The sequence below is a fragment of the Anser cygnoides genome, chromosome 5 (assembly GCF_040182565.1).
Source record: "Anser cygnoides isolate HZ-2024a breed goose chromosome 5, Taihu_goose_T2T_genome, whole genome shotgun sequence".
Classification (NCBI taxonomy): Eukaryota; Metazoa; Chordata; class Aves; order Anseriformes; family Anatidae; genus Anser; species Anser cygnoides.
Window position 1 is genome coordinate 21767837 of NC_089877.1, and position 26935 is coordinate 21794771.

General features: G+C 36.1%; 1 protein-coding gene across 11 annotated transcripts in view; it reads right to left on the reverse strand.

Moving 5' to 3' along the window:
* AKAP6 (A-kinase anchoring protein 6) overlaps window positions 1–26935 on the reverse strand; it is a 283028-nt gene that overhangs the window by 53557 nt on the left and 202536 nt on the right. For all 11 annotated transcript variants that reach the window (XM_066998060.1, XM_066998067.1, XM_048058598.2 and 8 more), the window contains 2 exons: window positions 4653–4799; window positions 975–1199 (listed from right to left, as the gene is read on the reverse strand). In XM_066998060.1, the coding sequence (XP_066854161.1) occupies window positions 975–1199; window positions 4653–4799 (372 nt within the window). The remainder of the gene's footprint in view (window positions 1–974; window positions 1200–4652; window positions 4800–26935) is intronic.

Genomic DNA, 26935 nt, shown 5'->3' on the forward strand with positions numbered 1-26935 from the left:
CAACCTGCCCTTTGAGGTGAGTATTCAATAAATTGTCCATTGCCTTAAGAGTGCTGTTGCCCTAGACACCCTGATGTACTAGTGGAAGAGAAAAACCTCTTTACCTCTAAAGCTCGACAATTACGTGTGATTCGTTTCTTATTCTTTGGTCAAAGATCACTTGCAGAGTAAAGTGACCTGTAATGAGGACTCCGATGAGGGTTTATTTAAAAGTCATAGCTATGAACAGAAGAAAATCACATGGTTCTATCAGGTTTGTTTGCCAACTTAATAGCCCTCTTTCCTAAACTGTCCCACTACTTTTGGGGAATGAAACAAAACATACAATCTCTGCTACATCAGTTGTAAAGCTGAATGATGGCCTTCAGCTGAAGGAGCTTAACCATCTGAATATAGCATAATGACTACAATTCTTTTTTCTACTTTCCATAAAGCTCCAGGCTTAGGCTTAACATGTGGCCTAGACTAACACAGATCTCATAGTGTACATGTCTTTTTCCACATATCTGTTCACAATAAACTTCAATGTTTTCTCAGTTATGCTAAATTTATACCTCTGTAAATGTGACCTCAGATGGGCTATTCTTGACTTATATATGTAGAGAAATAGGCTATTAAACTGATGGCCACACAACATATTAATTAAAATAACTGATGTAGGAAGTGAAATTCAGAGGGAAGCTTCTCATAAATCTCAGCTTTATAGTGAAGTAGAACGAAAGGATAATACTGCTTTTCAACTTTGGTGAGATTAGCCCTTTAAAGATCTCTTCTGCAAAAAGTTTAAGGAATAAATATTATTGCAAAGATTTAACAAAATCAAATTGAATGAACACATTGTACACAAATAAAGGTGAAAACATGAATGTATGATTACATATGTACATGCATTGCATTATGCTATGTATAAGATAAATATTTTATCCTACCACAAAAAAGAGTCTCTATGAAAACTATGATTGTTTTTTTATTACCTTAAAATATTGCAGTTGTTTCTCAGCATTCATTGTTCCTTCATTTTCTTGTCTCAGACAGGAATTGAAGATGAAAAGCTCTGTATCTCTCAGCCACCCTTTCAGCTCTTTGATCCTGACCTCCAGCTGCCTTACCAGGCTGCCGCTTTCAGGCGAGAGCAGGTCACGTGGACCTAACCCACTGTGCCCTACCATTGTGTCTTGGATCTTCTCTCCTAGGGTTTTCTAATGCATCAGATAAAGAAAACATAGATTAGTCTTACGTACCAAAACATATACAGGTTAATGTGTAGCAAGAAGCATCTGTTAGATGACCACAGATGTTTTTATTTTTAAATTACTACTAATATCAATCAATTTCATTCTTTGTTTCCTTGTTTCAATCAATTTCATTTTTTGTATCCTTGTTTTCCACTTATGCCCCAGAGCTGTTCTCTCTGGGTCATTGACTTTGCTGGAAGCATGATAAATCAATGTTTATTAAGAGCAACTGTGGACAGAGAAGACAAAATGATACATAACTTTGTAAACTAGTTGCTTTACAGAATTTATCAGTTGCTTTAGATACTTATAAACATAAGACATATTAGTTTCTAGGCTGTAAGAACAGAAAATATGACAAGCACTGAGTTCACCAAGCTCTTATGCAAGGTACCATCTATGTTTTTAGGGAAACATCACATCACTGAAATATTTCTTGAGATATAAACTGTCAGGTCATAGTTTCCAAACTTGCAGCAAACTTGCAGAGCAGTCAGGTCACAAAACATCTGGCTTGCTTTTAAAAGTGGATGAACTCATCCAGACACCAATAAGCTAGAAACTGCAAAGCCTTGATGTTCTTGAACATCAGGCCAATTGTTTAGGCAACTAAATTTGGATTTAAGTTCTTCATGTTAAGCATCCACTTTAAAAATAATGGACCAGAATAAACATTCACCTCTGATCACTAATGAAACTAATTTACTACAGCTTTTCAAAGTAGTAGTTCTAATAAAAGAACCACTGAATAACATTTTGATAGTGAATGCTGTGATGGTAATGAATATTCTGAAGAGGCCGGAGATAGAAAGTTACCTTCCTTTTCAGTATTTTGAAAGGCAATCCTTTAACATCACAAGGGAGATATGCTGTTGCCTGCTTCTTCTATGCCAAGCAGTATTTTATCTGACCTATAAGAGGCTGACAGTCTGACACTTATAATAAGCACTAGATCTGTGTTACTGATTGTAGAATATTGAATATACACTGACAATCACATCCAATAACCTTTTAAACTGATAATTAGTGGTGGTTAATTGTTGTAACATGAAGACACAGTTTTAGGTGACCCAGTCAGCTGAAAATACATGCTTTAGAAAGTTACTAGAATATAATTTATAATACTGCAGTTAGCTTCCAAAAATAAGCTTTAAAAGCAAATAAAATTAGATCAACAGACATTAATCTACTATGTGGCATTCTGTAAATAACATCTTTAGGAGATCATAACTGAAAAACATGCTTTCCTGGCAACACCCTTCTATTTTCATGGTGCAAATATTGATAATTTGAAGACCCTCGGTGGAATCCAGCGCTAGCTATTGTTTTTATGCTGTAACAAAAGTAGCAGCAGGAGGTGAAATCAATGCCCTTGGAGGGTAGGGTCACAAAAAAGAATTTATTGCCACTTTTTTGTTCTGGAACAGTTTGCAATCATAAATTCTTCATAAACAGAATACTTCAGAGAATGGTCCGTCTTCATAAATATACGACAGAGGACATCAATTTCATTTAATTCACAATTTGTGTCAGCACAGCAGATGCCAATGCCTGCCTTGATAGGGTTGTTTAATATGCAATTGAGACAGAGTAATATTCAGCACAGGGGACAAAATTTCACAGATTAAACTGTACGCACCACTGACATTTCATTCTAATGTATTTCCATTCCACACTGTTCACCTTAGATGAAAGTAATATTAAAAACCATATCCCTCTATTTTACCATTGTTAGAAGTTAAAATCCTTGTCTTTAATTTTTTTTCATGCCAATTAAAACGTAATCATGCCAATTAAAACAGTATGCCTACTGCCGTTAGTTTCTGCAAAGATTTTTATTAAATTAAACAAAACTCTATCAAACTCTGCTTATTATTCATGAAGTTACATTTAGCAGGAAAACAGTAATACTTTATTTTTCATTTTTCTGTAAATGCTGAAATTAATGGAAAAACTTAATCGAGAGGTATATTTTGATTTTAACATACAGAGAAGTGGAGGGCTTCAATTTTTTCTTAAGAAAGAGTTTTTCTAGATTTTTAGAATTATGTCAGTTACTTATCTCATATTTTATATACTACCAGCTGTAATCAGTACCACTGAATTAATCTGATTAAATACACTGAAAGTCATAAATGTAAGGACTACAACTAAAATTATTTTTAAAACACAATTTGTCATAATTAGATGTAAAATAATACGTTAGTAAGTCCTATTTTTATTAGTAAATTTATTCATGCTCAAATACTTTGAAAATGTATTTGTTAATGCTACGTATTAAATTTAGAAAGTAATAAGCTCACTAGTTAGAAGACAACTTTTAATGTTTTCTGACAATTTGCACATTTAGAGAATCGAGTGGTTAGAAACAACTGTGCTGAACTAAAAAAGCCCCACCCTCTGTAAAATGGCTATTGCATTACCAAATAAGCTGAAGTGACACAAGTCAGTATTTAAAAAGATGCTGGAAGGTTGCATATATAGCTTATTCGTAATATAGTAGAAATGTTTTTAAACTAAGATAATAGCATGCAAAATTATGCAATGTAACTGTATTGCTCATATCACGCATCTATAATTAATCATTTAAAGTAATTTATAAATTTATCTTACCCTTGATTTGAAGTGAAGGCAATTAAGGAGAGAAGTAGATGGAAATATATATAGTTTGACCTCTCTCTCTCTCAGCTGTTTTACAACAATAGGACAATAGTGTCTCCTGCACGGTGCCATCACTGGTCTCTGGGTAACAGAATCTCTATATTGCTTTTTTTGCCAGATTCTTGTATCTCACTCTTTGGCTGAGACCCAGCCCATCATAGCGTGAAATGAATTACATGAAACTTTTTTGGCTTTTGTCAAAAGTGAGCTGAATACAGCAGCATGAAACATATCCTGGCTGTATTTTTAGCTTCAGGTATTCAGATTTGTACAGAATCTGCATATTTGTTTTTTGAGCCATCAGTGTGACCTGAAATATGCAGTGACAACCCCACTTTTCATCTTAAGGGTATAGTAAATAGTTAAACAGTAGATGTCTCTACCATGTACCTTCAGAATAAATTCTATTAACATTCACTCAAGCATGACAGTCAGTGTATATCAGATATACTGCATTATAGTTGACTTGGTGCATACCCGTAATACATGGCATATTTTACTTACATTTTTTATGTATTAAAGAACTAAAATTATTAAAGTCAGACAGGAGACAAGCATGGAATAAAAAAAAAAAAATCAACAGAAGAGGAAAATACTATGGAGTTTTTATAATAGCATGAGTAGCTTGTTTGAAATGTACGTGGTGAATTGAAAGAGAGAGATATTTGTGCCTCAAATTAGAAATCAGACAGACAGCGTACTTCAACACACAAAAATGTACACATAACCCACAAACAGTAATAAAAATGCAAATACCCCGAGCAGTTCCCATTTTTCATTAATTGAATCCACTTTTTCAAGGAGATCATTTGGTAGTAAAACACCACTTTTCTTCAGAGCTTCAACCTTACTGAGCAGTTCCATCTTTTTCGGGTGCCTGATTGACATTTCTACATTGTATCTCTAAAATGAAAAGAAATAGATAATATTAGCTACTGTGAAGAGTCTTCTCTCTAAAAATTAAAATTTAATTCTATGTGCCCAGTTATAATCACACTCACTATGCCATTCCTTTATTTATTATTTAAGCACACAACCTTCTCATTACATATCTGAAGAGACTTAGGTATCAACCACGTTGTCTTCTGGGTGACGTATAAATGCAGGCAGTTAGAAATTGATTACATTTGGTGATATTCACTCATTATATTCACTTGTGCATTCACTAACACTCACTGGTCTGAACCTTGCTCTGCCTCTGTATCATTCAGGTCAGCTGGTATCTTATTTTTCAAATAAGAAAGCAAGTAGCACTGAGGCTCTCCACTGGAAAAAGCCCAAGGAATTAATTTCAGAATTAGGCTTCCTGTAAAGTTTATTTCTTCTCCCTCTCATTCAGGATTTTGTCTCACATACGGGCCCTAAGCATTGCAGCACAGGCAAACGTGAGAGGTTCACCTTAGAAAAACAATTAGATATAACTTCCTTGCAACAGAATAGCAGTAACTTGATTTGTAATGCATCAACCAAGAGTGAAATGGCACACGAACAACAACTGCAACGCTCACACAGTCCAGTACTCTCTTCAACCTGTGACTACCCTTTATTTCCTGCACTGGTATTTATTATTTAAAAAATGAAAAAGAATGAAGAAAACAGGACTAAAACCTGAAACTTCTTTTTAAATTACTTTAATATGACTTTCTCAGTATTTTAGCTGTACATATATATTCTATAAAGACGTATTCTAATGTAGAGACACACTTGCAAAAAAAAAAAATCTCTTTAAAACCTTTATTCTCTGAAAACCTGAATTAAGTATTAAATCTGATAGTTACTACAGTGATTAATCATGTTGTAGTAGCTGGCATGGTACCTCAAAAAATAAAACTTAAACACAGGCATACACTTCTATACACGCAGTACTTATAGTCAAGCTCTCTCCATTATGTGTAAACCCCTCACAGAAACAGGACTTCTGATACAGTCAAAAATATACCTTTTACTGAAAGTAGAGTTCAGCATACATTCTTACAAAGGTGTTTACGAGACATACGTAAATTATGCTGAGCTATTAGCAAATTGCATCCTAAACACAAAGCTTTATTTGCTTTATGTTCAGCCAAGAAAGCTGCTACAGCAGCTCATACTGCAAATGCTAGTAACTGGGCTAAGTACAAAAAATTAAACTTGAATAAGGAATGTTTAAAACATGGGTGCCTTTGCCAGATCCAAGAACATGCTCTGTAGGAAAACAAAGCAAAAATACAATTGGAGACAACTTAAAGAAAATAATAAAGGTGTGAAATCACTGTTTCAGCTAACAGGTCCTCAGCATTTCCATGCATATGTTTGCATATTGTTAGTTTCATATTTTAATCTTTCATTTACACAACACATGCACATCATTTGTATTATGTAAACTTCAGCAAATATTAGTCATTTGTGGATCATAGAGCAAATGTTTTAAATGAGGTGATTTAAACCATTTCTCATTATTAATGAACACTGATCAGGTGTCTGCATATCCAAAATTACATGAATATGCATAGTAAAAAACAAGGAATTGTTTATAAAGAACTTGCCTTTTAATACAGGGAGTATTATGCCTAAGGGTTCAGAAACATACGATACCAGATATCAACCAGATTTGGCACTGGGGAACTGAATTCTCCAAGAGGTAACAACATTTTATTGGACTGAAATGTTCAACAAGTACACTTCTCGGTCCATATTTTTGCCTTTTCAACTAGAATGGTTACTGGAGGTGATTACAATCTCCTTTATGTAATCTGATTTCTATTTAAAGATGATATAGCTGAAAAGGATTTGCATAATTATTTCCATAAGTACATGTAATATCAAGGGGAATCCAGAGTCCAATTTGCTAGGCACTGAAATCCAGTTCATGCTACTCCCTTTCTTTTGTCAAGTGAATTAATAGAGTGAGAGAGTCCTCTAGCTGTGTGACACTGGTGCAGGCATAGCTGGTTAATGGCTGTTATATAGCACCTGTTAGGGGCTGCTGCAGGGTGGACTGAGGTTGGTTAAGTTCCTGGGCAGTGTATGACCAACGAAGAAATAAAATACGGTGCATGTTTCATGACTACAATGTTCTTGTTAACACAGAAACATAAGATGTTTCATCTAATTTTGGACTAGATAAAATAATGCAATGCAGCATAATCCAAATAGTGTGACAGATGTTATAAAATGTTATTACATTAAAAAATAAATAAGCTAGACTTTATGTATACTCTCTGTCTTTGTCATCATGTAACCTACTGTATAAACAAGCATGATGAAAGTGCTGATTGATAGAAAATGCATTATACTGTAACTGTAAAAGATGAAAGTATTCAGTTCATTATTAGATGTATCGGTATGTGACTGAGAGTCTGTATTGTTTCATTTCTGGATATTTAATATGCAGTGTGTATTTTAAGTTAAGGGAAGGGCTTAATGTACAGAAGGTGCAGTTTAAGAACTGATAGCACTAGATGCTATTGCTAATGCTATTTTTTAATCCATTAAACACCTACACTCTAAGCAGTTGCATGGAAAAATTAGCTACCAGCTCTATCAGCGCTGCACAACCCTAGTCTGGTAGGACTACTTAATCCTGCGGTGAGAAGATAATTTAATCTTCAGATTCATTCTTTCCTCAGCTTTAAGTGAGCAAAGGCAGCTCCATTGTGACAGTCTGTGGATGCTATGATATAGATTACCATTTAATAGGCAAAAATGAGATTAAGAAAGTTAAAGTACCTTTTTTTTTTTTTTGCAACAACCACAATAGTCACTAAATGAGTAATATTTAATTTCCCACAACACCTGTCATATCACAAAAACTGGGGAAAAAAAAACATAATGGAAAAAGTGCAAAATATTTACAGCATGATTAGCTGTGTGCATGCATGGCTGCCTTTGTGTTCCTGAAACCCCTCAAAAGAAATTCAAAACACTGTTATGTAAGTTAAAGAATTTGGGCTTTTTATTCCCTCTGACTCAATATGATCAATAGTTCTCAAAAGAAAAATAGTAAACTTTAGCAAAAAGCTGTAACATTTATCCATGAATAAGTTTGGCAAAAATATTTAAACCACAAGAAGTTAAATTCCAAAACAAAGCAAGTTAAAACCCTATTTCCCCTGATAAAAATATTCTGAGAAACCTAGGCAGGCTTGATTGAGACACATTTTTTGACACTTTAACTAAACTATGCCTTTTCTTTTTTTAAAAAAAAATATATATAGAAAACATTTTTTGTGTGAAAAATCACACCCGAAAATTCTGCCCAAATGGAGACTGGAACAATGCCTTGTAACAGTGTTAATTGTCACCATGGAAACCAGAAGAATAAGCCATTTTGAAACTGGTATAGAAGGCACACATTGAGCAACTCAAGCATTTTTCAGCCTCCCTCAGTGTTAAGGAACAAGATGCCTAGTCACTGAGAGGTCAGAGAAAGAAATCATCATGAAAGGTTCGTAGATGTGCACTGTCTGGTAAACAATAAAAAAATCTGTACACAGTTAACAACTCTGTAAGACTACGCACTGCATCTTTCAGAAAGAGAAACACCACAAAAAGATGATCAGGACTAGGGTGCAGATTCCACCCCTCGAGCAAAACTTTAGGGCAATATTATGTGAACCTTGCCCCTAAAGCTCCCTGGGAATTCTGTTGTTGTAATAAAACTTCAGAAGAGGAAAGGAAAAAAAAAAAAAAAAGCCTGCATGATGGAATTCAAAATAATGCTCTAAAAGCACACAGAGAGATTAAGACATCCATTGTAAGACTTTTGTATGGTGCTTCTGTTGGTTATAGTGAAAAGAGACCAGACATACTGAACACACAGTGGAGCTATGGCTACGAAGTACAGAAGAATTAAGCCAGTGAACTTTCTCCATTATTGGAATAAGGGTGTGCTATTTGTAGATGTTCTGTGTCCCATCATTCACATACTAAAATAATGTCTTCAGTCAAATGGCACCGTATGATAGGCAACTGAGATCAGGACGGAGTGACTTGCCATTTTATTTTACTGAGATTATATCTTTAAATTTTAAAAACTTGCCATTTGCAATGATTCAGCTGCTGCACACACAAATACATACACACGCATGTTCACGTTTTATATGCCACACATACTCAGTGGTGGCACTCATTCTCAATATATACTACATGCATAAATTTGAGTACTGAATCCTTTGCAAGCAAATTCACCAGATACGTAACAAAATATATATAAACATATAGCAACACACATATAGCAATATTTGTCCATCATCTCTTCACACATTCTCACTTTGCTTTCTGGATAATGTTTGCACTCTTCATGCTAGGCTTCATGGTGGCCCCTTAGGAAGCCCATGCCTAATGCCATTCAGTGATGAACAAAGAGTCTTTTTATTCCCAAGTCCAGGGTCCAAAGCTCAGCTGTATACAAGCAAAGTGAAGGAATCTGCTAGAGGCCAGCCTCCCCTTCACAATAGCTCTTAATGCTTCTACCTTTTTGGTACTATCAGTGTGAAACATTTTAGAAACCGTCCAGAAGCTTGGTTATATTTCTTATGCTGTCAATAGTACTAGAACCTCTGGACAACATTCAGGATCTTGGCTGAGTGATCTGTCTAGATAAATAGCAGTCGCTGTTTCTTGCAAACTTCATGTATTTCACTATTAGCAATTTAGGGCAAATAATTGCACAGGGAAATTATAAAGACTCCTACAATTGTCCTTGTAAATTAATAATAGGCTTTCTTGATTGGGATAAATTTGCTGCTGAGCCTTTGGAAAAATTAAAAAGTGCAATGTCATTTAAAATTGCCAGAACTCACACAGCAAATTACATCTGAGGTTAAGAATCAGTTTTTCCTCTTCTAGTTTATTCCATTTGCATGATCTGGAAATCATATTACATTGGCTATGTATTGTTAATTGGACATAGATTGCATTATCTTTAATATAAATCAAACTACAAATATTAAAATGAATTGCAAATTCTCTAATAGAAGATCATAAAACAATCTTTTTTAAGTATCTCCCATTAATAATTTAATTCCAATTATATCACTCAGAAAACTCAAGAAGGAGAGTGCTAACTTATTTCCATTTGCTTCCCCCCTACAAATATGCACAGTAGTAAAATATGTATTTGTGTGAGCGAGCATGTGCGTATGTGTGCACGCCTGTAAAACAAAACAAATCTCAGCACTTTTGTCTTAAACTCCAACAGACACCTTGCTTTTTTGTTTCAGAAAGTAACAAATGAGGATTACACTTCTGCTGCACATTCCTTTCCCTGGCAGCTGGAGAAATAAACACACTGAAAGAAATATTAAGTAACTTCATGAACTAAATTTTGCCTACATTAAAAAATTATGCAGTCAATACCCATTGTTCTGTATTTTTCTTAAGGAAGGTGATCCCAACCCTTTAAATTTTACTATAAATGTAATATCTTTTTGAAGACTTTGTATGCCCTTTAATGAATTTATATTAAATATTTAATACTGTTTAGGGCATATCCACTACTACCAAAAACAGTTATATTCCCAGCAGTCCCACTGTTTCAGGCAGAGGGCTTGATTGATCCTCCTAGCCTGAATTGAGTAGAATGAAAAGAAGCAGTTGGAAAATAGCTGCAATCATTTAATGCAGATGACCTCTGACAGGCTCACAGCTCTTCTATCTGAACAGAAATTTGCATGGGGTCTCTGTGCAGAGGAACAATGTAACCTAAATGGTAGACAATCTTTATTCTAATGAAGTGGGTGTCAAGGTCAATGTAAAACTGCAATGATAAATGGTGCACCACTAGGCAAGAGAAGTTGCATAGGCATTGTAGTGCTTTCACATTAATTGAAGGCTGAAATGCACTGAGTGAAAGCACAAGACTCTCTTTTCACCATAATGTGTTAATGCACAAATGTTTAAATGTTTTATTCAAGCCTCTAGCCTGTTGGCTCAAATCTTATTGCAAACAAAAATACAATAGTTGGCCAATAACCAGAAAAATAGAACTTTTTATTAGCTTGCCTTATTTCTTGAATCCCTAACAACTTCCACAATCTACTCAGAGTACCAAAGAATAACAAGTCTCCAGACACCTAATGTAATTCCCATGATCCTTTTTCTATTTAGGATATCTGTCTTTAATTAGTTCCAAACAAGCAACCCTTTAGACAACTCTTCATTAGATACCATTCCCAATGAACTAGCTGCGAGAAGAAAAGTCATGCTTCAATATTATTATTTCCTAGATTCCAAGTTTTCTTTTAGTATATAGTTAACATCTCCAGGTGCCTTTTGTTCTCAGTAAGAATTAGACCAGTAAAACTGGGTTTTGTAATGCAAAGAGTTGTGTGCCTGGAGTGGGGACTAAACTACAATCTGTTATTGTGGCTTTGTCAAAACTGCAATACAACTATAATTATAGTACTTCATCAGTCGATCAAGCAATTTGTAGAAGGCAGTACATTTTGTCTTATAAAAATGAGGAGGACAGTAAGCTGCTTTTTAAAATCCTGAGCTGCTTAAGCTTGTTAAGGGTATATTGTTTGCTAATACACTCATTAGCAGCCAAGCATTTTAACTTCATCAATTAAACGGGAAATGGTGTTGCACCATTAGTTTCACAAAACGCTAAAATATAGATAGCGATTTGCAGCTAAGAATTTTAGAAATTTTCTTTTTCACCTGCAAGCTGCATTAGACACTTTGAACTGGTTCTTGTGCGCTGACACATACATGGGGGGGTCGGGGGTAGGGGGTGTCTGTGCATGAATGTAGGTGGTGAAAACCCTGCATCTAGTTGTGAAGCTAATTATATATATACACACATACACCCACTTCAAATTTCCCAGGTCCCATAAGGATTGCTGTTAAAGCAGAGTCATTTCTTGACACTGATGAACATTTACTCCTCCGAGTAATCCCTGGGATGACAGAAGTTTATTCCTGTGAACAGCTAGCAGCTCCCCTGAACCACTATCGGGTGCACAATATGGATGATAAATTTTGAATATTTATCAGCCTTTATAGTTTTAGGCTCTTCTGTTCAAATTGATGCTAACAATACGATTACAGTTATTAGACAAGGAGCTATAGCTTGTTGCTAATTAAGAGGAGCTGCAGTACTTTCAGTTTGTGGAGGGCTGTGAGTGGCACGTAGCGCACAACGCCATTTCCATGTCACAGCTCGGCTGCGCAAGGGAATTTTCCATACGGAAATCAGTCTTCGGGATATTGCAATTCAGAGAATAAACTCCAGTGGAAAAAAAAAAAAAAGTATAGTGTAAAGAAAAAAAAAAGCACGTTACTGATGAAACTGTTTAAAAAACTGTACAGCTTCATCTGTGTGTGATTTGTCAGGTCTGAAGCTTTGACGTGCCCAAGGGGCAGACCCCAGCGGGGAGTAGGCTGCAGAGCTAAATAGCTGTGAAAGAAGTCTTAATGTAGGATGGAATTCAAACTAACCTTGACATGACCTCAGGAAAAATATGCAAAAAGTAAAATGAATGCACTCTGCAAGATACATCCTAATTTCGTGGCCAAGCTGGTTAGTTTCGCAAACAGAACTGGGGCTTTAAAAGCAAAATAAAATACAAGAAAAAGGGGAAACTTCGGAATTCAGAGTAAAAACTTGAGCTGGCATGGTGTTACTGTGGAGGCATATGAACCATTTGGAAACAATCCAAATAAAAACCAACACTGAACAATATTGTTGTCAGCCTGTCTATTCAGGAAAATTGTTTTTTTAGGTTGAATATAAATGACACAAAGCCAAGATTACATCATTGCATTACAAAGTCTGTTGTGGCTTTTAGCCGAACAAGCCCCATGGATCTACTGGCTAATGGCAGTAATTCAGTAAGAAGTTTTAAGGGCTTCTCTTTTTTTTTTTTTTTCTTTCAGCTTTGTTACTCTAAATATAGGGAAATTTTGTTTAAATGCTTATTATTTATTTATTTATTTTAATCCACATCCTTGAGTTTGTTCTGCAAGCTTTCTACTTGATACCAACAATAAAAAATTGAGTGGGGATATTAAGTCTTGATTTGGCTTTATTATGCATTTTGCCTGTCTTGCTTAGTGCTCAGTTAAGCAGGAAGACATCCACCCTAATACAGCAGCCAAGAACTGGCTAATTCACTAGATATATGGAAATTTTAATTGAGTGTCAACTTGTGTTGAAATTCAATCCCATTACCTTCAGAATGCAATTTTGTAGCAATACCAGTTATTTACAACACTATTAACCAGTTTTTAAATATAATTAAATTGCTAAAAACATATAGCCAAAATACAGCAGTTTGCATTTGTATAGCAAGGATAATCAAATATCAGGTGCATGAGATCCCACTAGATCTATAAACTGTGGCCCATCTACAAAGCAAGAAAAACCCTGGCAGATGATGATAGAACATGGTGCCACAACAGAGGTTGCAGTACAGTTCGTGTAAGGCCACAGACTGTGTATTTCACGTCATAACAACCTACTGATCCTGTTAACTATTATTTTACTGGGATCTTTGGCTGATATACTAAGGAATTTCTGAGATTCATCCTGTGTTGCTTGCAAGAATGGTGTTAGAGCTTTTACTAATATGAGGTTTATTTCACACCTTGCACCAGAGGTGTGACTTTTGGCACAGACTAATGCAGATGCAATCTATGGAGATGCTTTAAATATCAAATTTGGATTTAGCTTAATTTACGTTTATTTAGTTGCCTGAAGAATAACTGATGTAAAATAAATAAAAAATAGTGATCTTTAGGAATTATTAACTACTGTATCTTTCAATTACTGCACACATGTAATCAATGACAGAAAAGCACAGAGTAAAAGGGATTCCAAAATCCTGGAGTAGGCAGTAGTTAGCCTGTTACTGGTCAGAAAAGGCATTTGATGGTAAGGAAACTGCATGACCTGGAACAAAAAGGTGGAGATACAACTCTCCCTGGCTGGAAATTCTGAAATGCTGATCCTGCGTGTACCACATCTAATACAGCTACTTTTTTACATTTACATTTTTACAAAGTAAAATACAACAATATAAGTTTATGGAGATTTTTTGAAGAAGATAATCAAAGAAACTAATTTATAGCCTGAAGTTCTCATCTTTTCCTCCCTTCTGCTAAGCTGTGCCTACTTCTTCGATATGCATGAAACACAGAGTTGGAACCCATCTACACAAAGATTTAATTCCAAATGCACCTACTATTGTCAGGCTGTGTGTTACAGGCATCGTTTTATTTTGAAATGGATGTTCCTGTGCATTTATCTTTCACAGTCTGGCTCTTCTGAAGTCCTTACTCCATTGTTACTCAGCCAGAATGCTAATGGCGGTCAGTAATAGCCTCCCGTGAGTGAAGCCTGACTGAAACATCGACAAATAAATTATCCTCTCTTCTAGCAGTACCTACTGGGATATGTTTGAGGCTAGAATATCTCTGGATCCTTCCTCTTACCTACTTTCTATACTGTTTCACGGGAGAAGAAATTGTCAACTGCAAAAAGAACCAAATCAAAATCTAAACTGACAACAGACAGAACTCAAAGTCTCTACCAAAGGGCAGGAGAATCCACAAAGGAGCTCTGAGGTCTGGATGGCTCCAGTATCCCACCATTTAGGGCACACTGGCTGTAGTAACCCATGGTTCTAGACCTTGTTAACTGCGAGAAAAGAAAATCATCCCTTGCCTGTGGTGATGATAGCCCTGCAATCTCTGCAGGCTGGTGAATAAACTTGTGTCAGTGTCTAGCTGGCTCAGTCTCTAACCTCAGAATAAGTGGCCTGAGTACTCATCACCTGTAGAGTCTAGTATAACAACACGATCTTTACAGTACTCGAACTTTTTTCTACACAACAGAACTTACACCTCTTCGAGGGCCCAAGTAAGCCTCTGACCAGAAAGGTGCAATCTGGTGCTGACAGCAGATTTCTCAATTTGCCCCAAAGTTACAATGAAAGAATGTCATTCTTATTTTAAACACATATCCTGTACTGTATTACGTAAAGTGAAAGCTAATAGTTTTTGTAATTTGCTATTTGATTCGTTCCTTATAATTTCCCTTGAGTTATGTCAAAGTTGGCACACTCAGCGGGTCCACTAGGAGTGCTGAGACATCTCCACGGACTACCTAAAACACTGGCAATCATTGTAATTTCTTTTATAGTAATGCCATTACAATGTACTACATTGAAACTATTGTTAAAACATGTTAAAAAGAAAGTTATATGGTTAGCCGTGTTTTATCATCTCCAGACAGACCTATACCAAACTCTTCAAGTGACATAGCAGCTAAAATCTGTTCGCTTTCATAAATACAAATAAATGTTATTAAAACAAAAGCAGAAAGTAAGCATCCCAATTCCATTACCTGTATTAAGAGTGGACAAATCTCATTTCATAGTGAATTTAAAAAATTGTTAAGAAGTCAATCTTTCCTTTTTAACACTATTCTGGGAAAAACATAGTACTTTTAAAGTAAAGGAAAAAATACTCTCAAGTTGAAATGTTATTTTTAAGATCAACTACAAACTGCTTTCAAGAGCAAATTTATAATGGAAATGCTGACACAGCCTAAACCATGGCTGTGTGAATGCTGCAGAAACAGCTATTTCAGAAAACATTTTTAGCATTAGAAGACCAACTTTGTTTAAACCTGAACTTATTTTTTACAATAGCAAGTAATGTTAACAGCATGCTGAAAATGTTAAGGCTAAGTGTACAGTGTCAAAATAGATTGAATCTCTCTGAAAACTGGAAATTCAAGCTTTTTAAACATAATCCAGATGTCTGGCTTTTAATCACATTTCAAGAAAGAGGAAACTTATGCGATACAAAATTCATACATGCATATTTCATTAGTGCCTTTCCTATCACTGAATTAAAAATTTCTAACATATGTTTTCCTCAAACAGATAATGTTTTAAATTAGAAGAGTTGGCAAGAAGTTGTACACCTCACAAATGTCATTGAATTATTTTAACATGGAAGAAAATATTTCATTTTTTACAGTATTAACAGCTTTGATAGTAAACGTTACAGCAGCGACCATTTTTTTCCCTTGTTAGTAGTAAGTCCCTGAAACAAACTAAGCATATAAAGATGGCTGAATGATGAGAACTAACAACTAGCATTCTTCAGAATATCTGATAACACCCTGATGGACCTATAAGTGTTTAACACAGATGCTTTCTCTCTTCCTCACTCGTGATCAACACAGCATAATGCTATGCCCAAGCAGCTTTCTCAGTAAGAGCCAGAGTACCTTGAATGTGGAGAAACTTCTTCCAAGATGTAATTCAATTTTAGAACACTTTCCCACACCACTGTCTTTGCTGCATAATATTTAAGGGACTATCCTGGTGTGACCATTGTTTCTAAAAACTAACAAACATGACAAATTATGATTTTTTTAACCTCCAGAAACTTAGTCAATTAGGCTCTGAATCCATTTCTAAGAACAGATTTTCAGAATGTAACAATATTTTAATATTTTAAATAATTTAAGACAGACAAAACCAAAACAATAAAATTGGGAGAAGCTATCACACATATAATGGGAAAAGAAAAGGGAAAATGAAAAAGAAGTGTTGCCTCTTTCCACCTGCCCGTGGCATTGGGCTTGCTCTTTAAAAGCCTCACCACCCGAGGGGTCTGTGAAATGTGATCGTGAACCACCAGGAGCAGAAGCATGCACTCTGTTACTCTGTGATGGGATGGAGTGAGATGCTTTTGACCGTTACTATGAACAGCAGTTCTGTCCAGAAATGTTGGAAACTAAACAATCTGGGACATGCTAAAAGCCAGTCTCTCTGTATCTCAAACAGCTGCTGTGCCTATGAGGGATGCTTGGCCTCTTTCAGAACAGCCATCAGCAAGGCTATGGCTAATGCAGCATTTTACAGGCACAATCAAGCTTGCCACTCCTGTGCTCCAATTAGTTGGGGACTCACAACAGTCCTGTGGAGAAATATAATCCTCAATTTCAAATGAGAAATTGAGGCACAGATGGATGACGAGTCCAGTGTTGGAGATCACTCATGTGGGAGCACAAGTCTTTCGAGATCTGCACTGGCATTCTCTCCTACAGAACACCTTGTCTAGCGTAGCCAAGCTCAAAACTACTTAACATTGTTTGTTTCATACTACACTGAAATAAAAGGTATTATACTACTTATGGTACATTTTAGTCACTGTAGAAAATACCTCAGATCTAAACTCGGTAAATCTTTATTTCTGTAAGACATTTACGAACTAATAGCTACCTTTAAAAAATACATAAGCATAGTGACACTGAACTCATTTTGTCTACTGCACAACTAGTGAGACAGAAACAAAAGAAGCTTTTCCTCTGCTTCTATTTCCCTGATTTCAGGTGTCTGTTTTCAAGGCTTTATGCTGCTGCTAAATGTGAACTCTGTTATTTGCTGGCATGATGAAAGCTGAAAGCTTCTTCTCATTTCTAAAGGCATTCTGCCAAAATATTCTCTGAAAAAAACTTGGGCTGATTCACAGATCTGAAGTTCAAGAAATTGTCATAATCTAACCTCACCACTTGTATAAAATGTGCCATACTCTTCCCTTCCCTTCCTTATATTAAACTCTCAATGTTCTGGGTTTAAGCAAATCTTTTAGTATTGCATCCAACCCTGATTTAAAGTCGCAAATGATGGAAAATTCATAGCATTGCTTGATAAAATGAAGAATCATTGGCTTCTTTAGCTGCTAAAAGCTGTGTGGCTTGTTTCTAGTTTGAATTTGTTTAAGTTTAACTTCCTGCTGTTTTATCTTCTTATACCTTTGCCAATAGTTTGAATGCCTGTGAAAGCATGACGTTAGTATAAGAATCAAATATGAAAACAGATGACTTGCACTGATCTTGGATTTCATGTTTCTGGGATTACTACATACAGAACCAAAATATAGAGAAGCAGAACAATTTTTACAGAGGCTGGTGAAGACAAATATACATACTTTGGACAATCTGAAGGCTTGATTCTTCCTAGTACTGTCAGAAAGCCCATTTTCCATAACTTGACCCTAATATAAATGAAAAACAATGGGTTTGGATTTAACTTGTGCTTACGGACAATATTGCCTGTAGTCACATTTTGGCTTTTACTTGTTAGGCTCTCCTGGTTCAGCTTAAGATTTTTTTCTGCTTCTTTTCATGCTGGAAAGAAGTATGGAGAGTAGGAGAAAATAACCATAGTAGCAAATAAGCAAGTGACTTGGACGATATCAATAAGTTTTGCATCCACAAGAAGAGTATTTTCTAGTACATACCTGCACTAGATTCACACTGGAAATTTTAAAGTTGAATGCGAAATCATCTTGACAGACTAGGGAATCTGCTTAGCATTCTGTTTAGCATTGTGCAATAAGCTTCTCTGAAACGAGCATACAGTTAAAGGCCTGTATATTAATAGAACCTTTCAGCAATTAAACAAATAAATAAACAAATAAATAAAATAAAATAAACTTAATTCTAAAAAAATACTGCAATGAAACTGTAGAAGTGAATTTAAGAAAAAACAACAACAACAAAAAACACCCTCCTGTTGACTTATGCTGCTTCAATTAAATGCTAATCTTCATGCCCTAAGCAGTCTGATAAACTGGTGGTTATCGATATTCAAACACATATAATGCTTTCAATGCATTGATTTAGATATTGGTTTAGATATTGGCAAATTATTCCTACACTAATGTCTGAATTCTATGTTAAAAAAAAAAAAAGATGAAAAAGACATGTCTTGAAAATATATGCATATATCTGAGAAGGAATTTTTCAAAGGACCGCAGCAACAGGAAATATCAGGACACAAAACCAGTCCTGAAATAATATGAAGCAAATTCAGGATATTTTGAATCTACTTCAGCTGTAGAGAACACTAGGGTAGCCTTACAAACTTTTCCTTTTCTGGCATTCTCTCAAGACATTCTGGTCCTGCTTTTGTGGTCAACTTATCCTGGTAACCATGCATGCCATGATAGCTGTGTGGCAGTTCAAATACAAATACAAATTAGAAAGGTCTGTGCCCATTAAGACAAGCTATATACTTAAAATAATGTGTATCAATGCCTTCAAATTTAACCATTCTCTGCCTAGTGAATAAACATTTGCTGTACTATGCTGCATATGTAGGGAATTTAGTAATTCCAAATGAAGATAGTGAATTGAAGGAAAAAGAATGAGAAAAGGCTGAGGGGAAGAGAACAAGATCCCATCACCTATGCTGCAATATTCCGATTTTTTTTAAGGAAGATATTCTGTTGAGAATATCAGGAAAAGTAAGTGACTGATTTTTATGGTGACATACCTGTCATGAATGGTACCTTCATTTTAATAAAATAAATAGTTTTACCCAAACTTGTGCTTCTTAGTGTAAAAAAAATCATTTTATAATTAGTGACAATTCTAAAAATAATAATAAAAAGTCTACCTTGTTGAATACTCCATGTTCCTAATAGTACTAGGTTATGTGTTTGTGTTTTTTTTTTTTTCAAATCTGCATCTGAATCAACTATGTTAGGTCATTTTCTTAGCTATTATGCTGGAGATATAATATGTTGCTATAGAACTGAAATTTAAAGAAATTAAAGTAATGAATACATATTTCAGAACAGGCTATAGAGCTTTTGTACATTAAGAAGCTACACTAGCACTACATTAACCCTATTAAGGGTAATTTTTCCAGCTCATTGGTGATTGGCATTTGGTATTGATGTTTGAAGAATTGCCATTGCATTGATTTTATTCTTTGCTTCCTTAATAAAGTGTGGAAGAAATGGCAGAGGAAGAAGTTAACTGTCCTTTGGTAAAGCCATTAAGCACTTAAGAAAAAGGGTTGGACATTTAAACCGTATAAAAATCTTTACGGATATTCTACATGTTTGTTAATTTTGCAACCTTTTCAGTTAGCCCTCAAAAATTCTCACTGGTATGAAAACATTTACATTTGACTGGTACAACAAAAAAGACCAAAGTAAGATTACAAATGCCATGCTTGCAGTTACAGAATAATGCCCTCTAATAATAGAAATTTCAATCAATATTATTGTACACCCTTCCCAAGACACGAGTCCGGACATACACCGAACAACACAGTGTAGCAGGCCACCTGGTGGTCAAATAAGCTAATTATCCACTTTAAACTAAAAATTAGAGGACCATACGAAGAACGTAAGAACATGAAATAAACGCATAAACTCCATCAATTAAAGCCTATTAGAACTAACGTAGGAATATATAAAAGAGTTTTTCTTTACCTTATCTTAGGTTTTCAGGGAGTGGTCACTGCTTGAGGCAAGATACTCAGGTTGGTTGAGCAACGTTTTCTTGCACTGAAGGTGCTCATAAGTTAAGTTCCCAGTCTTTTCCCATGACACTTTAGAAAATGAGGTTCCCCCACAGCTCAGCCTATCACACTGTGCTTCTCCGTTCCCTTGATAAGACTCATAACTGTCTTGTAGGAGCTTCCCTGGGAAGCTTGAACACAGGGTATGTAAAAACACATTGGCCAGCCCACTACTTTGAAGGACGCAGGAACTGAGATTACAATGCCCACAGATCGGGGTCAAAATATCTTACAGCCATACAAACCAATGTCAACAGGCACCAGTGCAAGTTACTGTCCATGCTGTAGATTCAGACTTACCAAAGAAGTTGATATGAAATGTAAGGCAACTGCTGTCTAGTGACAAGTAGCTGAGATGTCTGAATAGATGAGTTTAGGGTAAAAACTTTGGAAAGATCCTCAATTGTTGAATGACCTGACAACTAAGAGTCAGAACATGATCTGTCGGGTTTGATCAGAATCTGCTGGTATTAACATCTATAGCACTAGGATAGCAAATTCTAGCCCTGGCAGATTAAGTCACCAAGCTATAAGACATGTACAAAAAGAACTAAAATGAAAGATGCAACAATTGCTGAAGAATCTGAGGAGGAAGCATATTCTTCAGGAGTGAATAAATTAGAAAGCACCAGAGAGCAAAGCAGTGTGCATGTGACTGGAAATGTTGTGTGTTTGAGGCAATTTTTAGCCTTATAAAACCATAATATCAATATAAAAATCTTTTCTCATAAGACCTCTACATCAAATTTACAAACAAATCACATGCATGATCCAAATGGTCTATGCTGATTTTAATCAAACCAAATGCCTAAACCATCAGAAGGTCTGCCATCACTCTAGTTCACCATATTGTGAGGTTATCCAAATACGGAGGAAATATTCAGAACATACAGCCACCATGAGCACAACAGCTTTAAATGATATGCAAGTTATTATAATAGTGACTGGTTTGAAGGGAAGGAGGCACATACAAGATTCATTTTCTGGCAAGAATTCACCTGGGTAAAGTGTGGAAAATATACTTCTTTGCTATTTAAACGTGCAGGGACAAAGCAGAACATTTTAGCTGTCATCTGAGCGTGCCTCAGCACCAAGGTGAGGATTTCCTACCTGCTGGTTTACTATGGCCATGAAGATCATTGTCTGTGGAAATGGTCAGTCTACAGAGAGAGAATACCCTGCAGTTCAGCCAAGAAATACCTTGTGAGACACACTGCTTTTAAAAGAGATGCAAAAAACTCTTCACACGTATGTCACCTACCCCACCCAATAATTAGTTCTGCTTGTTATTGCCCAATGCTATTGGCCAGCAATGTTCTACCTCCCTTTTAAACTTGCTTCTAACAGGACGAGTAGAATTTTAATTAATGTGAGCCAGACATAAACATTTTCCATGAAATACACATTTTTATTGCTTAACATTTTAATACTGTAACTTTGAAATGTGCCAGGAATAGCTAAGCTCACTTATTTTGTATTTGTGCTGTTAGACAAAATACATGTATACAGATATGTATCTTACAGACAACTGAAGTAAATGCATATATTTATCTTTAAACAAACTGCATACTCTTTACTTTGCACCTATACCAAGTACTCTACTTTGTTCATCAATTTTTAGAGAAGAGTCAGTACTGTTCATTAATCAGTAGAAATACAACCAGCATTGAATTGAGACCAAAAAAAATAATAGTTGTGGGTGTGGGTCCATCAGTAGCCAGAGGCAGCAGGTTGTGTCTCTGAGGTGAGACACTGCCCATCAGATAACGCATGGTACATTGTCTCTTCTGGAAGAATAGTGCACTGTGCATGTGAAGGGAGAAAGCTGTGCTGTTGCTTCTGGGCAAGACAGAAATTCATTGTTTCACTGATTTCAGAAACCAGGGCTAGAAGCCACTTCTTTGCAATGATCAGCTGATGCACAGTATTTTGCCTCTAATTCCCATCTCCTGCTGGGATCCAAGAGCCCCTACTCCTCTCAGAGACAATCTGTGTATGTTAAGTGAGGCTCTAGTGTAGAAAGTCCAGTGTGGTACTCCCTGAACCTATGATTTTAAGATCTAAAGAAAAGTGAAAGAAAGAAATTTTTACTATCTATAGTGCTTCTCTCACCCTTGGATTAAGCCAACAATAAAATGGCAATTGGGTCATATAAATCAGCCTTCATTCTCATATTCCAGCTGCTAGTTATCACTGGGGCCTTTTCCACACTTGGTGATCTGTGTCAGAAGGAATGCTATTTTCATTTTTACTTACCCCTATGTGCATTCGCTATTTCTACTGTGGTGTGGGGAACAACAACAGAGGAGCTAACAGGAGCTCTGTATCACTAGGAGATTTCTGTAAAGCTCCACAGTTCTGCAAAGGGATTCACTTCTCTAAAGAAGGAGACCATAGCTCACTCCCTTGAAATAGTTGTACTATTAAAGGACTGGTATCTCAATATGCCAATTTTGTATTTGACATCACAGTGAACATTTTCACTGTGAAGAAAAAAAAAAAATGTCCCAGGCTTTCAGTTCAATGATTTGGAGGTCAGTTTAATGGTTTCTGACCACTAGCAGATCACTAGCAGGTCTGCCGCTAAGGCAGATCCAGTCTGCCTTAGTTTCTGTGGCTTCACAATCTCTACTTTGCCACATTTCCTTTTTCAGCAGTTTCAGCAGACTCGCAGAATTCTGTCTTGGGGAACTCTAGGGTGATTTGTGGGGTTTTGTGCTAACTTCAACTTAACATCAAGTGGTCATCTTCAAAAGTATTATGTTCACCTAGAATGCTAAAGAGGAAACAGCAACTGTCCTGTTTCTTTCAGATACTGCTTTGAATACTGCTTTGCAACTGAAACCAGAGCTTGTACAGATGTATGGCCACCAGCGTACAGAATTCCTGTAAAACAACCATTGTAAACTTTAAGTGATTATATCTCTTATTTCAGGGGTTCCTTATTGACTGACTACATTTAATCCACTGGCCTCATCATGATTTCATTGCACATCTGCAGTGCTTGGTTGCATCTCTCCAGTCTAATTTTGCTCCTTATCAGTGTTGCACTGCAGCTGGCTCCACAATCCAGCTGGTATCAAATTAGTCATTGATCTAATAGCATAGTTGCAAATATAGCAATTGAATGCCTGGCAGCCTTATGCATTGCCAGAACACTGAGAATCTTTAGATCTGCTTAAGTCACATTACAGATATCTCCTTCATTAAAACCTTAAATTCTCAGTGGTTTCAGACACTGTATTTTAATTTCAAAGGTAACTGCAATATTCAGTCCGCCTGCATGGGGCTTTTTTTTTTTTTACAAAAACATTTTCCTTTCTACTTTTCACAATGCCTGTTCAACTACGTATGTTGCACTAAAACGCCTACATTTTCAGCTGATCTGAATCTGCCCTGCTTCACGTGTTCTTTTGACTTATATCCATGTGTGTGTTCTGCTGTTTGTCTTTTGGCACTTCTCTGGATAGTTTGGCCACTATTTGGAAGTATACATTCAACTCGCTTTCCTCTGAAATCTTCCCTGTGAATGAGAATTGTGTGTTTCACAAGTGATCCCGGGGAAGAGATATAATTACGAAATGTTTTATGTCTTCAGTTACACATGGGCACTCCAGTTCTTGGCGCCATACCATATCCCCTTTTATGTTTCTGGCACTGGTTAAGTAAACCTTTTTATAGCTTCGTATTTACTTTGAATTATATTTGTCATTCTGATCAATTCTTTTTAGAGACTAAGACGTTGTTGCCATTGCCTCAAAGCAAAGCACTTTTTATCTGGAGTTCCAGTTTTTCTGGTGCTCAGAATCATGCAAGCTATATTAGATGACTTTTAGGTGTATTTTATCTGGGTATTCACAGATACTACCTTCCTGTCTAATGTGACTGTTGTCCCAGATCTCATGTGCTACTTTTGGGGAAATATGAGGAAACTACTTAACATTTCTAGTCTTAAACTGGTTCTTTGTTTAGTACCTTCATTGACTCTTGAAATTTGGTGGGCCCAGAGAGGCCAGGCCAGTAGTTTTCATCAGCAATGAAACCTGCTCCCTTTTGTCTAATTCTCTGATCACAGTAAGTTAGTTATCTATCTGCAGTGTGAATACATGGGTTGATGAGGAACTGCTGTATGGCCTCTAATTTCAGTAGGTATCTTATGAATTTTACTCTCTAATAGCCAGGAAACTAACAACACAGAGACTATTTAGCCATTAATATTAGATGAAGGAGGAATGGACAGAAAGGTCCCTAGCTCAGCACACAGAGGCAAAGGTACAAGAGGGGTGATTTTCTTCACCTATTTTGTCCTCTTCCTCTCTCTCTTCCCCCTCCACATCCCCATCCCTTTTGTTTATTTTAACTATTACACATTTCAGCCTCTGGCATTCTGGAATTAACACCTTACATATTCTACATACTCTACATATTCTACATATTCTATTTGACCTAAGCTGAAGCAATAAGGAAACTGCATATTTTCAGAAAGAAAGCTTTTCTGTTTGTGGTTTGGTTTTTCTGTGTTTTTTTTTTTTTGCCTTTTTTTTCCTGAGACCTGGGAAAAGAAAGGCGAAAGTCTTCCATACTCACACTATGAGGCGTTTGATTATTGACTTGCTGGTGAAAAACAAAACCCAAGTTTAAATTAGATACGCTTACTGAAAAATCAAAACAAAATACTACAGATTAACTTTCTAAAACAGCAAAGTGGGATCATGGGACAAACTACTTCTCACAGCTGATGGTGTTAATTTGATCTCTCCACACATGCTAAGAATCTAAGAGGTCTTGGCAATTACTGTTCTTCCACTTCCCTAGCAGACACATAGTCCTCCTTGATGATGGCCAGCAAAAAAACATGTATGTCAGTCTCAATACCTCACTCAAAAAGACAAATGCTCACCTTTAGAGAGTTACCACCTGAAAAACTCTAACAGAAATTCTTTATCCATCATCTCCCATTTCTAAGCAAAATCAATTGGTAAAGCAGAGATGATCAAACGGCAGCGTAACGTCTGTCAAATTCTGGATGCATCACAGCAGGGTTTCAAACTGGAATATTGCATAGACATGACACAATGGTACTAAAAAAAACTCTTTTCATGATAACTGAGAAAGTCAGTGAGAGGTAATGCTGAGAGAGGCTGATCTTCATAACCCTTTTATACAATCAGTGGAGAGATAAGAGAGAAAAGGTTTCTTCTGAAACTATTTCAAAGTGCTTAACTTAAGCTTCTGCCCTGAATCACCCCTTGGAGAAGCCTCTATTTCTTATAGACTGGTCTACTTAGCTCTCTTAGTAGTCTAAATTAGTCTTCACAGATGACCCCTTCTCCCAGCGCATCACTGTTCAAACTATAACTGGCCCATAGTTTTCCCTGCAGCAACATGTGTTGCTGGTCTGCTCTGTGACACAGCTGGAGTACGTTCTGCAAATCTGCAATGGCACCGATTATGCTGCAACAATGACGACTGAAGGGTGCAACTGCTGTCTTCCCCCAAAAGCACCTCTCCATAGAAACAAACTTAATATTTACAGTTCGTGATTACTGCAATCCTATAGCAACCATGTTTTCTGTAATGCTAAAATATCAGCACCCACGAATGGTTAGGAAGAGCCACAGGCATTTCCCACTGGCCACAGGAGCTGGCTGGAACCTACCCCAGGACCCCATTGGACCTGATGCAACTACGACTGCAACAACTGTGAATGAAATTATTTATGAAATTGCTTATTTTACCTTGTAAGGAGGAGAATTTAGCACAAAATACTGGAGCTATTTTAGTAAAATGTATTAAAATGTATACTCACAAAGCAAAACAATCACCTAAACTTAAGTTTGTAAAATGGTTACACACTTATACAACTAAATATAAATATTTTATATTTGTATATATTGCATTTAAAGAACGCATATCTTATAAAAGTATTTGTAAAAGTGAAAAATACAAATAAAAATTTGGGAGATTGTAAACTGGTATACTTCACTGTAACTTATTTTTTATGATTTTGCTATGTATGCATTGAATGTAATGCAACTGCAAGTTTATTGAGATTTAGTGAATTTAGGTTTCATCTAGAAAACCTGGTAACAAGGTTTTCTGTGTTCATTTGGGTTTTGTTTATTTTTAATAAGAAACATTACAATATCAATTATTTATGAGATATACTGAGGAATAGTAATTGGGAAATAAAATAGTATTTCCTGTTATTATGTTTCTGAAGCAAAATATCATGGATAAAACACCTAATTTCTATGAGTTTAGAAAACATTGATATATTTTCTCCTGTGGAATGATGTGAAAATATAGGAAAACAAATTAAAATTTGGCAAGTAACATGAGAAATAGGGTAATACTTTTGCCCCATAGGTGTTTGCTGTCATCTAAGGCACTAGTGAGTTTTTTATCTGGATCCCACTAAAAAATCCCAATCCACCAGCCTGCTACAAAAACCACAAACTTGTTCACATACACAGTCAAAAATTATGTTGTCACTGTCCTATTTCTGTCTTACTTCAATACATTATTTGCTATATTTTCCAATAAAAAATACTATAGGGCATCAAAGTAGACTAGTAGAAGGTAGCTTTAGGACAGACACTTGCACGTGCACCACACAGAAGATGGCTCTTCACAGTATGGGGCTCAGGCTGTGGAACAGCTCAAGACAGCATGCTCTATGGACTTAGCTCTAAGGTGATGGGGGTCAGGATTGCT